Source organism: Crocuta crocuta, unplaced genomic scaffold, assembly GCF_008692635.1.
Source record: "Crocuta crocuta isolate KB4526 unplaced genomic scaffold, BGI_CrCroc_1.0 scaffold159, whole genome shotgun sequence".
In the NCBI taxonomy this organism is placed as follows: Eukaryota; Metazoa; Chordata; class Mammalia; order Carnivora; family Hyaenidae; genus Crocuta; species Crocuta crocuta.
This window is the reverse complement of record NW_027533263.1, coordinates 2,323,979-2,338,491: the sequence shown is the minus strand read 5'-3', so window position 1 is coordinate 2,338,491 and position 14,513 is coordinate 2,323,979. Positions and strand designations below refer to the sequence as shown.

Genomic DNA, 14,513 nt, shown 5'->3' with positions numbered 1-14,513 from the left:
GGGATTCCATGCCCCAGCCATCTCCCCCTGCCTCTCGAGAGAGAGAGAGAGAGAGAGAGAGAGAGAGAGAGAGAGAGAGAGAGACGGGATTTGTTGTGCTGTTTACACTTAACCTCACACAGCCAAATTAGGTATATTTACAGAATTTGAGAAGCTGGTCAAAACTAATCAAAATGAAAAAACTTAAAAAACCAGAGCAAGAGCAGTACCCAAAGAGCAGATCACAAAGCATAGTGTTTGTATTAAAAAATGACAGGCTGGGGTGCCTGGCTAGCTCAGTCAACACAGAGTATGTGACTCTTGATCTTGAGGTTGTAATAAGTCCCAAGTTGGGCAGAGTTTACTTAAAAGTGAAATCTTTATAAAAATTACAATCCACTAAGTTTCATTTTGTTTTGTTTTGTTTAGAGACAGAGTGCATGGGGGAGGAGAGAGAGAGAGAATGAATGAATCCCAAACAGGCTCCACACTTAGCACAGAGCCCAATGCCAGGCTCCATCCCATGGCCTGAGCCACCCAGGCACCCCTAACAGTTCTATTTTGTACGTCATGAGAACTTTCCACAAATCTCATGAATGCACTGAAACATTAACTCAGTTATTTTTTTAATGTTTTTTATTTATTTCTGAGAGAGAGAGCATGAGCAGGGGAGGGTCAGAGTGAGAGAGACGCAGAATCTCAAACAGGCTCCAGGCTCTGAGCTAGCTGTCAGCACAGAGCCCAATGCGGGACTCGAAGACATGAACCGTGACATCATGACCTGAGCAGAAATCAGACGGACGCTTAACCAACTGAGCCACCCAGGCGCCCCAGTAATTTTTTGATTAAGGAAGCTCCCAGAATAGTCCTAACTTTTGGAAATAGTTTAGAGAATGTACCTAACCATACCAAAGTTCATGAACTGCTGAGAGGATATGTACCAAACAGGGGATATGATTCATGAATAAAATTTTTTCCTAGCTAAAAAACAAGTATACTTGGAGATAACATTTGGGTAACAATTGGCATATTTAAGAGATATTATCAGCATCCTAAAAGTAACAAGGGAAATGTAATGAAAACATCATGACTACTCAAAGGTTTCCAAAGACTGTTAGGCAAACAAAACCTTGTTACTAAATGTTTCCAATTGTGCTACAACATACTGAAGAGAACATTACTAAGACAGTCTGAATAAAATAAGAAATAACTGCTCCATTTTCTGTAAAATGTGCCTCAAATTTTAGTTTTTTTCAGACAGATAAATCTGAAAACATTTCTATACAAAGTCCATTTCAAGTTTTATCATTTTGGATTAAGATGCAATAGTTTCCACTTCCAAGTAGATACTGTATATAGTTACTTCCATTAAAACATTTAGCAGGTTATTATTCATAGTTCTAAAACTAGTCTTTATATCTTACACATACTGTAGAGAGCAAGATGGAGTCACTCAGGTCAAGCGGTAACTTCTGTCACAAGCAACCAAGGGCATTCCATTTAAGGCCGATATTGCCAAAACCAACACCAGCTGAGACATACTCAGAAAGGATAAACAGTAGAAACATAGGTTTGTCAATCAGGACTTATTATGTTCTTTCTAAAATGGAAGATTTCTGCAGCAAACTGTCAAAACTCTTAACACTGATGCTTTCACATCTGACCGCATCAAAAAGGTAGCTGCAGTCCAATACCCCGCCCAATTGATCTCTGAACAAAATAGAGATCTTCCACTGCTTGAACGTAATAAGCAACAAGTTCTGTGAGAGGACCTGGACAGACTGAGGCCACATCTCAACTGCACAATAGACGACTTCCTATCCCCCTATTCTATCTTGTTTGTTGTGTAACTTGTCCTGGGCTTTGCTTTGTGTAATGTGTAAGAAGTTGAACAGGTAGTGAAATGTTGAGTTTAGAATCCTGAACCTGAATTATATTAACCTTGCTCTGACACTGAAAAAGCTGACATTGTGGAAAGACACAATTCATTGTGCTCCTGCCTTCACAGCATGCTTACCACATACTTATTTACAGATAAAACTAAATATCCAGGATTTGCTTTAAAACAATGAGATGACACAAAATGGGCCTGCTGAAGCTGAGCAATGGTGTGCATGCAGAGTCTTTATAATCTTCTACTTGCCTCCTTGAAAACTTTCACAATAAAAAGAAAAAAACTAACACATCCCACAGCATGCCAGATAGTCCTAGAGTATCCTCCTCTGTTCCAGACAGGCATGAAATGTATAAACAGGAATGGGATAATACATGAATGTATAAAAATGAATGAACACATTACTATGAAAAGTGACTGTCCCTAATTCTCACTTTTTAAGTGGTTATTTTGAGACTTTCTAGGTTTTATTGAAACTTTCAATGCTGGGGCACCTGCAAGGCCCAACTTGGGCTCAGGTCATGATCTCACAGTTGAGTTTGAGCCCTGAATTGGTGCAGAACCTGCTTGGGATTCCCGAGTGTGTGTGCACGTGGACTCTCAAAAATTAAATACTTAAAAAAATAAACATTCAATGCTAACTTAGAAAATTTTTTTAAATTTTTATTTATTTTTGTGAGAGAGAAAGAGAGAGAGAGCAAAGCAGAGGAGGAACAGAGAGGGAGACACAGAATGTGAAGCAGGCTCCAGGCTCCGAGCTGCCAGCACAGAGCTCAGAGGGGCTCAAACTCACAAACTGCGAGATCATGACCTGAGCCAAAGTCAGAAGCTTAACCGACTGAGCCACCCAGGCACCCCTAACGTTTAAAGTTTTATTTTACAAACAAAATGGTTAAGTGTTGTTTTATGAAACGTGTGTGAGTTGTTACACAGGATGAGTTGGAATAGTTTCAAATGTGAATTATTCAAAAAGAAGCAAATTAATACGTGCAACATGAATTAGCTTCAAAAGCATGCTAAGGGAAAAAAGCTAGACACACACACACAAAACTATTACTCCATTTACACGAAATTTATAGAAATGACAAAATTATACAGACTAGTCACTTAGAGCTGGGTCTAACTTTGAGCTGCAAATGGGCAGAACTTTACTTTTTAAGGAAGTACTCTAAACTGGATTGCAACTTGCAGAGCTATATAACTTTTACGAAAATGTATCAAGCTGCACCATTTACAGAAAGTTACACAGCATGTAAGCAAATACTCAAATGCAGCTGGAAAACCATATTGCTCACTTAATCATATTATACCTGTGGTATACACTTAAAAAAATCTTTTCCTCATGGCCTTGAGGAAATAAAGGAACACATAACAAAGCCGCACAACACAAGGAGACTATTAAATAAAACTAAAAGATGCCTTTAATTTTACTATGTGTGCCAATGACAAGGAACACAGAGTTTTTACAATATTCTAAAAATAACAGTTCTTTCAGTATTGTCTTTGCTCACATATAATCATGTTAACATGCAGTAATTTTTTAAAGAAAGTTTTCTTTGTGAATCACTCTAGATATGTGGCTACACATATGGTGTATAAATACTGTATACATACTGGAACGTGATAAAGGAATAAATATATTCCTTACTATGACCTGAAGTTTAAAAGTGTGTAAAAATTTCTTGGGGTGCCTGGGTAGTGACATCCAGCCCTGCACTGGACTCCCGGTTTCCGTGCAAAGTATGGAGCCTGCTTGAGATTTTCACCTCCACCCCCATGTGGGCATTCTCTCTCTCAAAAACAAACACCAAAACAACAAACGCACTCACATTAAAGCATGAATTTCATGCAAACCAATATACTTTTGTACCCCAACATTCTGAAAGATCATGGAAAAGGGAGCTAATAATTTTGTACATGTGTACTTTACAATATATAATTTACATACTGTAATATTCACCCTTCAAGGGTACAGCTTACTTTTTAGCATATTTTCACAAACTGGGCAACCACTATTAATTCCAGAACATTGTGTATGACTGTTTTATTAACAATCAATAACTGCTATTAATCACAAATATTTGAAGTGAAATCATTATTTTAATATACTCAAGCCTTTAGTTATTTCTCTATTACACGAAACCATAAACCACAATTTATCAATTTTGAACAGTAACTTGCAGAATAGCATTAAGAACTATGACAGAATACTCGACTTATTTTTATGGAGAATACTCTTCATTATTAATGAATGAATGAACAGAATGAATTTCTATTAGAAATCAATGATTTATCAAGGAACATGGTTAAGTGTTTTATGGCCTAGGTCTAGAAACCATACAATTGCTAAGTCAATTCCTTCTTACCATCAGAGGCAACCAGTGGACTAGAGCTGCCCCTCCCTCTCTCAGCATCCAGTGCTGGACAGTATACATAACCTCAATTTAGATGAAATTCATCCATACACATTAATTCAAAACATGACAGACCATGCAAGCTAAGAAAATTTGGGCACATGTGCAGAATTCTGCTTAAGAATTTAGAAAAGACTGCAAGAAGCTGGGGAAAAGTAATAGACATACTACAAGTTCTAAAGCTTTCCAAACTCCTTTAAAATTTCCAATACTGCAATTAGACAACCCCGGTAAAGCTAGTTTTTGGCTTTTATTATTTTATCTCTTAAAAAATAAGTAATGTAACAAGTGCAAATGCAACTATGTTTTCAAAAGTGTGAAAAAAACCCTTAAAAGGTTCCTCTAAATCAACATTTTGGAAAGTTGATTGCAGATTTTCTGCACTCATACCAGTTTTCTGATTCATAGCTGAAATCCTATTATACACATTTTAGCCATTTTTGCTTTAATAGCACATATATGAAAATTGTTTTTCGATGCTACATTTGTAGAACTCAGAAGAGTGCCTAACACACAGTTTATCTCATTCTTTCCAACAACTCTATAACATCCTACTGCACGAATGTCAATCAACTCCGTGCTGAAAAACAAAATTTCAAACTTTCCTTATTAGGACAACCAAATCTTAAATTGATTACTATCGGTCCAGATCGCTCCCTTAGCTATGGAACTTAAAAAAATGACGACTGCATTTCCACCTCTAACAGACACCAAAAGTTTCACAGCCCAAACTGGACCTTTTCAGTATCTTCCCCTCTCCGAAAAAATCCCGACAATCTTATTTTTTCTCTTCTCTTCCCTACCATCACACACCTACTTACTTCATTCATTAGCCAAACTCACCATTTCTCCCTTCAAGATTTCTCCTGGTATTTGTTTCCTTCCGTACCAACCTTAATCCAAGCAATTTCATCTTGTCTAGATTAATGCAAAAATATTCCTGCTTTCTTTCTTGCCTCCTATAACCTATTCTTCACACAGTAAAGCGACTTCATTAAAAGACAAGTTTAGATAAAGTTATTCGTCTGCTTAAAACCTTTCAATCATTTCTCAAAATAAATAAGCCCCAAACTCAGAATAAACCCCGAACTCCCCACCTTTAACTGTGAAATTCTAATACAGCTCCTGCTCACCTCTTTCGCCTCTTTTTTTCTGTGTTAGGCCAATTGGTCTAACACAGAACTCTGGCCCCAAACGGCGGGGCCACGTGTTCACCGAAACATGTGCCTCCCAGGCCCAAAGCCTTCCCCTATCTTTCAGGGCAGGACACAAACGGTTCCCACTCGATCCTGAGCAGTGCTGTCCTCTCCTTACGTCTTTCCCTGCCTGTCCTTGCCGGCCCAACACCAGCCTTCCCCTTCCAATGGCTCAATCTCCAACCTACCTTAAAGATGGCGTAGCCGACAGACGTTTCAAATAGTACCAACATGGTGAGGCTGGGTCAGGGCGCTGCGGGGCGCGCCGCGAGCTGATACCAGTGAAAAGAGATCAAACTTCCGACCCCCAAAGGCCCGCAAGGCCGCAGCGGGCCAAGCAAAAAGGCGCACACCTTCTTGCAAAGACCCACACCACGTTGCCTAAAGGTTCCACACCACACTGCATAGAACGCCTGAAAGCTCTTCTCCTTCTCCAAGCATGCTGGGATATGACGTCACTTCCGACAGAGAGCGTGCTGTTGCTTCCGGTATGTTCCCGCCAACGGGGTTTGGGGGTGGGAGGAGAGAAAAAAAAAAAACCAGGAAGACCATGTCTTCGCGAGATTTCTTAGGGATTAAAGCTCCCTTTTAAGTGGCTAGACTGCATGGAAGTCGGAAAGGGAAAAAACTTCGCTTTTTATTATTCTTAAAATTTCTACATATGATAGATTTTACCTTGAGAGAAATGTGCAGCTGTCTCGTCCGTTTACCCCAGGCATCTGGAATTTGGGAAATGCTCGCCCTTTAACTTTGCTCCCCGGATACCCTTGCCTGGAAGTGAACTTCTAAGGATGACACCATGACTGTCGCTGTATTTGAGAGCATTCCTGCCCGTTCTCTTCTCTCTGGCCAAATTGACTTTTAGCACAGATGTCTTTCATACGTAACGCCTCTCCCATTTTTGCTGCAACGATTCTAGGGTATGCATTTAGACTTTATGTCTTTAAAGTCTTAGTGGAATTTGCTTTTCTGGGACCTTTCAGTTTGAATGACTGATTTCAATACCTCAATTATTCCACAAGTCTGGCTTTCAATAGGAATGAAACTTCCTTCCCCACTTCCCAGGCCTTATACGCCGACTGCCTGAAACCATAAAGTTGCAACCTGCTGAAAGTTTTGGAACACTAAGTAGCTTGATTTTTTCCAAGCAGCTATGCAACCTGGGATCAAATCCCAGACCGAATAACAGGAAAAGATGAAAGTGGGGGGAAATCAAGTGATGAGCCAGGGTACAGACAAAAATGTGTTGATTGTCGCCATAGGATTCAGTGTGGTCAGGGAAGAAGGAGATATACTTAAATGGCTTGATAAGGAAAGGAAGGGTGGATGGGGCCGCTGGATGAAGTGGAGGCACCATTATCTGTTTGTGGTGTTATATAATTTCACAATATATATCTTTTTTTGATCTAGCTTTCTTTTTTCTTAAGATTTTATTTTTTTAAAGTAATCTCTACATCCAACTTGGGACTCAAATTTACAACCCCCAGGATTAAAAGTCTCATGCTCTATGGACAGAGTCAGCCAGGTGCTCCTGTCTAGTTTTAACTGAAGAGTTATCTGCCAGAAGGTGCATTCTGTATCTTGCATTTAATTACATCTGTATGGGGCATCCTGTTGTACTAGTCACAAAGTAGGGTCTCATTAAATAATTCTTAACCATTTAATGAATGAATGTTTGCAGGAAGTAAATTTTTTTTTCTTTTTCTTGCATCTAAAGCTTGCATCCTTTACTCAGAGAGAAATGAAACCACTTATTCAATAAGAAACCGTTTTACTGTGCTTCTCCAAGAAGTTGTCATTGCACATTGCCATTTATATAATCAACCCAGTAATACATTAGTCAGGGGTTCAGAGCTGACTCTGGATTTGGATTTGGATCTTGGCCAAAGAAAGTAATTGTCTGAAAAATTCCCTGTTGCAAGGGAAAAGTAAGAAATTTAGTACTTTATTAAATAAGTACTAGGTCAAGGGGAGATAGCACAAAATGTATGAGGAGGAGAATATGGGAGATATAAATAACCCAGAAGAGGGATTTATAACTTTATTAGTGGTTTAACATGGTGAAAGGATAAAGATAAGAAACATGGTTCTTTTATTCACTCCCCACCCTCCAGCCCTATCCCTGTCCCAGCTAGATTATAAGATTCATAAAGGTTGATTGCTGGGTGCTCAGTACCAAGTGAGTATCTGGCACATGGTAGGGTCTCCATAAATATGAATAGTAATGGGTGCATGAGTGACTGGAATGAATAATGGGATTAAATTATTTCTAGGTGCTAGTAGAGGCTTCATGTACTTTTGGGGATGAACTGATAATAGCAAAAGAGATCCTTTTGTTCAGAGACCTTTAATGTGCCTTGTAATACATAGAGATGTTTTGGATCTTTCACGTAGTTCAAATGGCAAACATCTGTTACGTAGTCAACAACTATGAATGTTTACTCTGTCGGGCTTTCTTATAGGCATTAAGGACATACCAATGAATAAAACATGGAAAAACCTCCACACTTCATGAAACCTATATTCTAATAAGGGGAAACAAAATAAACAAATATCTAGTATATCTACATTTATCTAGTAATATCTGTACTAGATGCTACAGAGAAAAGTAAAGCAGGACAGAGGAATAAGATATTACAGGATGGTCAGAAAGTACTCATTGAAGTGACATTTGAATAAATGACTTTAGCACCTGGGTGGCTCAGCCAGCTAAGCATTCAACGCATGGTTTCAGCTCAGGTCATGATCTCACAATTTGTGAGTCTGAGCTCCTCCTCAGACTCTGTGCTGATAGTGCCCTTCCTGCATACATGCACACATACTCTCTCTCTCTTTCTCTCTCTCAAAATAAATAAATAAACTTTAAAAAGAAAGAAAGCAAATATGGCAAAACACTAACAAATTTTTATAAATGACTTTAGGGAGCCAGCCATCACGATATCTAAAGGAAAAGTATTTCAGGCAAAGAAAACAGTTTATTCAAAGACACTAAAGAAGGAATGTGCCTGGTATGTTTTCAGAACAGTATGACCAGTATTAGAGTGACTATAAATGACCCCATTTTAAATTAATGAATTAACATTTTTATCAATGTAACAATTAGTATTTTTTTCAGTGCTTGTCATATGTATCATATGATATAATCCTCATAACAACCTTAGGCAATAGGTACTCTGTTTTTTTGAGTCAACTCTTTTTTTTTTTTTTTTTTTTTTTTAGAGAGAGAGGGAGGGCAAGTGTGCATGCAGATGCACAAATAGGGGAGAGAGGCAGAGGGAAAGAGAATCATTAAAAAAATCTTTATTGAAGCAGGCTCCAGGCTCTGAGCTGTCAGCACAGAGCCCGACGCAGGGATTGAACCCACGAACCATGAGATGATAACCTGATCCGAAGTCAGACACTTAACCAACTGAGGCACCCAGGCTCCCCAGAGAGAGAATCTTAAGCAGGCTCCACACTCAGAATGGAGCCCAGTGTGAGGCTTGATCTCATGACCCTGGGATCATGGCCTGAACCAAAATTAAGAGTTCAATGCTCAACTGACTGAGCCACCCAGGCACCCCAGTAGGTACTCTTGGTATTACCTCCATTTGCCTTTTCAAAGTTCAGAACTCAAGATAACACAAGCTCACTGTTTCCTTTAAGAATCCCCAGAGAATGGGCCATAGAGACTTTTTCTATCATAGAATTGAGCTGCTGCCTGTAGCTTTGTATTCCTTGCTCTGGTATCTGCTGGTATTGCCATCTTTCTGCTGTTGACTGCTGCCACAATTTTGAACACAGGTGCTGTCCACACCATTGCCATTTTCTGTAGACTACCACTTTCAGTGGTTCTTGTTCCTCTCCAGGTAGGAGGGAAGCAGGTTTTGTGCTTCCTAACCTGTTCTTCGGTGAGACATATTTTTCTTTTTGCCAAAGTCCTCTCCTTCCAGATATCATGGGTACTTGGAGGAAAGGGAGACAGTTAGGACATAGGTTGGATACAGGCTCAAACCTCAGACCATCTCTTCTAACACCCATGCTTTACTTCTCAGTCTGGCTCATGCAACTAAATACAGGATGATTTCGTCTCATGAGCCTGTTGTTGCTCTTTTCAGTCCAGCTTTTTCTGAGGACTTCCTGCCATCAGATCAGTGCGTCAGATCACTACCTGAATGAAATCTTTAAAAAAAAAATTTTAAACATTTATTTATTTTTGAGAGAGAGGCAGAGACAGAGAATGAATGGGGGTGGGGGGCAGAGAAAGAGAGAGAGAGAGAGGGAGACACAATCTGAAGAAAGCTCCAGGCTCCAAGCTGACAGCACAGAGCCCAACGCAGGGCTTGAACTCAAGAACCGTGAGATCGTGACCTGAGCCAAAGTCAGACTGAGCCACCCAAGTGCCTCTGAGATCTTTTTTTCTTTTAAGATTTTATTTTTAAGTAAGCTGTACATCCAATCTCAAATTCACAACCCTGAGATCAAGAGTTGCACGCTCTACTGACTGAGCGAGCCAGGCACTCCCTGAATGAAAATCTTAATGTCATTCCTTTATTTACCCTACATAGTCTAGACCCTGTGTAAATCAAAAGCATCTGTTTCAATTGAGTTCCTGACTATTTCAGTTGAAAATTTCCCTGAACATTAAAAAAAAATTTTCCTGGGGCGCCTGGGTGGCTTAGTCGGTTAAGCGTCCGACTTTCGCTTAGGTCATGATCTCGTGGTTCGTGGGTTCGAGCCCCGCGTCGGGCTCTGTGCGGACTGCCAGCTCAGAGCCTGGAGCCTGTTTCAGAGTCTGTGACTCCCTCTCTCTCTGACCCTCCCCTGCTCACGCTGTCTCTCTCTCTCTCTCCTAAAAATAAATAAAACATTAAAAAAAATTAAAAAAAATTTAAAAAAATAAAATAAAATAAAAAAAAATTTTCCTGAACACTGAGACATAACAATTTGAATAGCCTCCAGAGAGGATAGTCAACCCAGAGAGCACAAAGGTGATCTGTTTTGGGGAGCTAACCATTCAAAACAGCCCAAGAAAATTTCATCTCTGATCAGTTAAATTACAGTTATACTCTTTCATCATTTCCTTGTGAGCTTGTACAAAATGAGCAATTCCCTCTGAAGTTATCAACTCTAAATTCATGGTCAAAATAGAGTTTCTTAGTTGTAAAACTAGGTCCAAACCCTGAACTACATCATGTGGTCTCTAGTTTTGAGATCAGCGCCTCTGCTCTAACTTCAACATTCCTTGCCCGCATGGGACTTACTATCTTCTTCAAAAAATAATATCTATGCATGTTTAACAATTATAAAATCGTAAAAGATAGCTCTTTCATTTATATGCCCACAGCATAGTAGATGCTATACTTTGTTCTGGTCCTTCAAAGACATACAATATGTAATCCGTGCCCTGAAACCACTGCTGATTGAGGGGGAAAGCTGACTAGTACAAACATAATTACAATGTAGCAGAAGTAAGCAGGAGTTTAAATCTCAGCTTCACCTCCTACTATTTAATGGATCTTAAGTCTTTGGGTAAATGATTTCACTTCTTTGGCACTTTTCTAGTGTGTAAAATAGAAGTAACATCTATCTCAAAGAGTTATTGTGACTTTTAAGCAAGATAGTATCTTTGGCGTAATTTAAGTGCTCAGTAAATGACAACCATTACCATGTAATTAAATTAAATTAAGACAATAATTCAAATAAACCATAAGAGGGAGATATCAAGAAGGAAACTAAAGAAAAGTGGAACAGAATTCACACTACTTGTTTCCACTAAGGGTAAACATATAGATAGGAAACAAACACACATGCACACCCACACACACCACTTTCTGCCCCAAGAAAACAAAATCACAACACAACAAAACCAGGTTTCAGTTCTAGATCCTGAATTAAATGAAATTTTGAGACTTTGTGTAATGTATACCCTCAAACAAAACAATTCTATCCCTGCCTTTTGCAATGCTAATACCTGAAGATATGGGAAAAGCTTTATAGATAAGATACTCCTGTGAGAAAATTGCAGTTTTTCCTCCGTTAAAAGAACCTTGGTAACCAAATTGAGTATTTTCCCTTTAATACATGTTTTGTGTATACCTGATAGGAGTGCCTTTGTTTAGGGTGAGGTTTGGCCATGTGACTAACAATATGACTAACCTGGAGACTGCGTTCAACCCAATGGGCAATCAATCAATCATACCTATGTGATGGAGCCTTAATAAAAACTCTGGACCTGGAAGCTCAAGTGAGTTTCCCTGGTTGGTAGTACTCCATGAATACTGTCAAATATCAACACTGGTAGAGTAACAATGTCCCAACTCCATGAGAAAGGACATTGGAAGTTTTATGTTTGAAGTTATCCCAGATTTTTGCCTTTTATGTGCTTCTTTCATTGGCTGATTTTGATATGTGTCCTTTCCCTGTAAGAAATAGTAACCCCTGGCTGGCTCATTCAATGGAATGTGAAACTCTTGATCTTAGGGTTGTGAGTTTGAGCTCTACTTAGTGGGTGGGGATAACTTAAATTTTTAAAATTAAAAAAAAATTGTAACCATGAGTATAAAACAGCTTTTAGTAAGTTCTATGAGTCCTTCTAGTTCATTACCAAACCTGAGGGTGGTTTTGGGAACCCTCTAAAATTTGCATTTAGTGTCACAGTAAGGGCAGTCTTGTGGAAAGTGTGTGCTACCTAAACATGATAGCTGGCTCTAAACTTTGCAGTTTGGCTAACTCCAGGCATATGGGTTTAGAAAAAAAGACAAGTGAACTTTAAAATGATTCATTTGGTTTATATAACAGGTATATGAATGAGCCTGAATGTGTGATAGAATGGAAATCTAAATAGAGTAGAAACTATTGTTTCTATCTTGTCTATAGCTTCATGATCTCTCGAGAATCTCAAGGTTCTGAAGGCATGACTTTTCTCTCTCCTTTCTCAAAGGGAAATTGGAAAGTCTTATGGAAATATACAAATGAACTAAACCACGTTGGAGAGAAAAGCTCTATGTATGGACAAAGTGTTAGTAAATCTTAAAGTTGTGTCCCTAGATTGGTCTATTATCTTACTGAACAAGTATTACAGAACAGTGCATAAGGACACAAGGAGACATCCAGTTATAATATTCTTCAGAAAGTCCTGGCTTGCCCAAGATTCAAATAAGACTCTTCTATTGTGTGAAATATTTTCTGAGTACACATGTACTATCCTTTGCCTATTTCCAAAAAAAGATGAATTAGATTATAACTTATGTAAAGTTTAACAGAACTCTTAGTTTGATTGATTTATATAGATTAATACATATATGACTTATATTCATATCTTGTCTGCTCTGATAACTCTTTAAAAGATTAAAAATTGGGGGGGTCACATCTGGGTGGCTCAGGTGGTTAAGTGTCCGACTTCGGCTCAGGTCATGGTCTCATAGTTCATGGGTTTGAGCCCTGCGTCGGGCTCTGAGATGACAGTGTGGAACCTGCCTGGGATTCTCCCTCTCTCCCTTTCTCTGTCTCTCCCCTGCTTGCACCTTCTCTCTCTTTCAAAATAAATAAACTTCAAAAAAAATTAGAAATTTTTTTCCTCTGATGAATTAAAAAAAATATTGTCCTCACATTCAAACTTCAAATTCAAAATAATAAAACTGTTATACACCTAAACTTTATTTGGAGTTTCCTAGACAAACCACAAAGAGATGCACTTTCACCTGGTAAATGGAGATGGTGTTAATCATAATTAAATATATTTGGCATTCTCTGTATATTTAATTATTTTAGCACTACTATGAAAATTCTCTCATCTCTCAAGCTAAGAATTTGAGAAGAACTCCTAAATTAAAAAGAAAAGCTCTGAGTGCCTGGCCTGGCTCAATTAGGTAGAATATGTGACTCTTGATCTTGGAGTTATGAGTTCAAGCCCCCTGTAGGTGTACAGAGTATACAAAAACAAAATTTTAGAAGAAAATGAAAAGCTCAATCTCTACAAAGTAATTACATATACTCAAAATGGTATCAGTTATTGGTAGGAGTAGGATTCAGTAATTGTGTACCTTTTAGGTTGGCTAGAAACACGCTCATGTTCACATACAAAGTGCATTACTTTCCTATTGTTGTAACAAATTACCACAAATTTAGTGGACTTAAACAACATAAATTTGTTGTCTTATTTGTAGGTAAAAAATGGGACTTACAGGGCTAAAATCAGTGTGTCAGCAGGACATCTAGAGCTTGTAGTCTCCAGGAGGGAATCTTTTTTTTTTTTTGTCTTTTCCAACTTCTGAAGGTTTCCCACATTCATGGCTTGGCTTCATTTGTCACATCTCCTCCTCAGACTCTATCTTGACTCCTTCCTTTAATTATAAGGACTCTAATGATAATATTGGGCCCATCTGGATAATTCAGGATAACCTCCCTGTCTCAAAATTCTTTTTTATTTAAGTCAATAAGTTTTTATTTAAGGAATTTTACATGTGATTCCTTCCACTGCCAATCATTGTAGTTTCTCCAGTGTCAGAATCATAATCTTCAAAAAAAATCCTTTTAAAAAGAACTTTTTGGGGGCACCTAGGTGGCTCAGTTTGTTGTATGCCCGACTTTGGCTGAGGTCATGATCTCATGGTTTGTGAGTTCGAGCCCTACATCAGGCTCTTTGGCCTGATTACCGTGGGGGCCTACTTCAGATCCTCTGTACCCCCCCAATAAATAAAGTTAAAAAAAACTTTTGTTCAATCCACAGTTGTCACTGTCAGTCCAGTGTTCTTTCAGTTGGACCTCTTTGATCTTCACTTAAATGAAGACCTTAAATGACAGACCTTAAAAATTCTCCTCCCATAATCTTTGGGATCCAGTTTCTTTAGGGCCACGTGCAGGGTCACAGTACATGCATCTGCCAGGTTCTCAATTTCAAATACCCTCTGAATGTGAATGAGAATGAGTTCAAATCATATTCACTCCTAAACTAACACACCTTAGAACTGTACAGATTGTTGATATACTCCAATACCCAAAATTAAAAAAAAATATTGACTATTAGGTCTCTCACATGTTTTAGCAGAT

At 38.6% G+C, this 14,513-nt stretch overlaps 1 protein-coding gene across 1 annotated transcript in view; it reads right to left on the bottom strand.

Moving 5' to 3' along the window:
- Positions 1-5,907, bottom strand: part of NOP58 (NOP58 ribonucleoprotein) — a 28,769-nt gene extending 22,862 nt beyond the window's left edge. Inside the window, exon 1 of the mRNA XM_077747594.1 lies at positions 5,672-5,907. Within this exon, the coding sequence (XP_077603720.1) occupies positions 5,672-5,716 (45 nt within the window). The 5' untranslated portion in view covers positions 5,717-5,907. The remainder of the gene's footprint in view (positions 1-5,671) is intronic.
- Between the last annotated feature and the right edge of the window lie 8,606 nt (positions 5,908-14,513).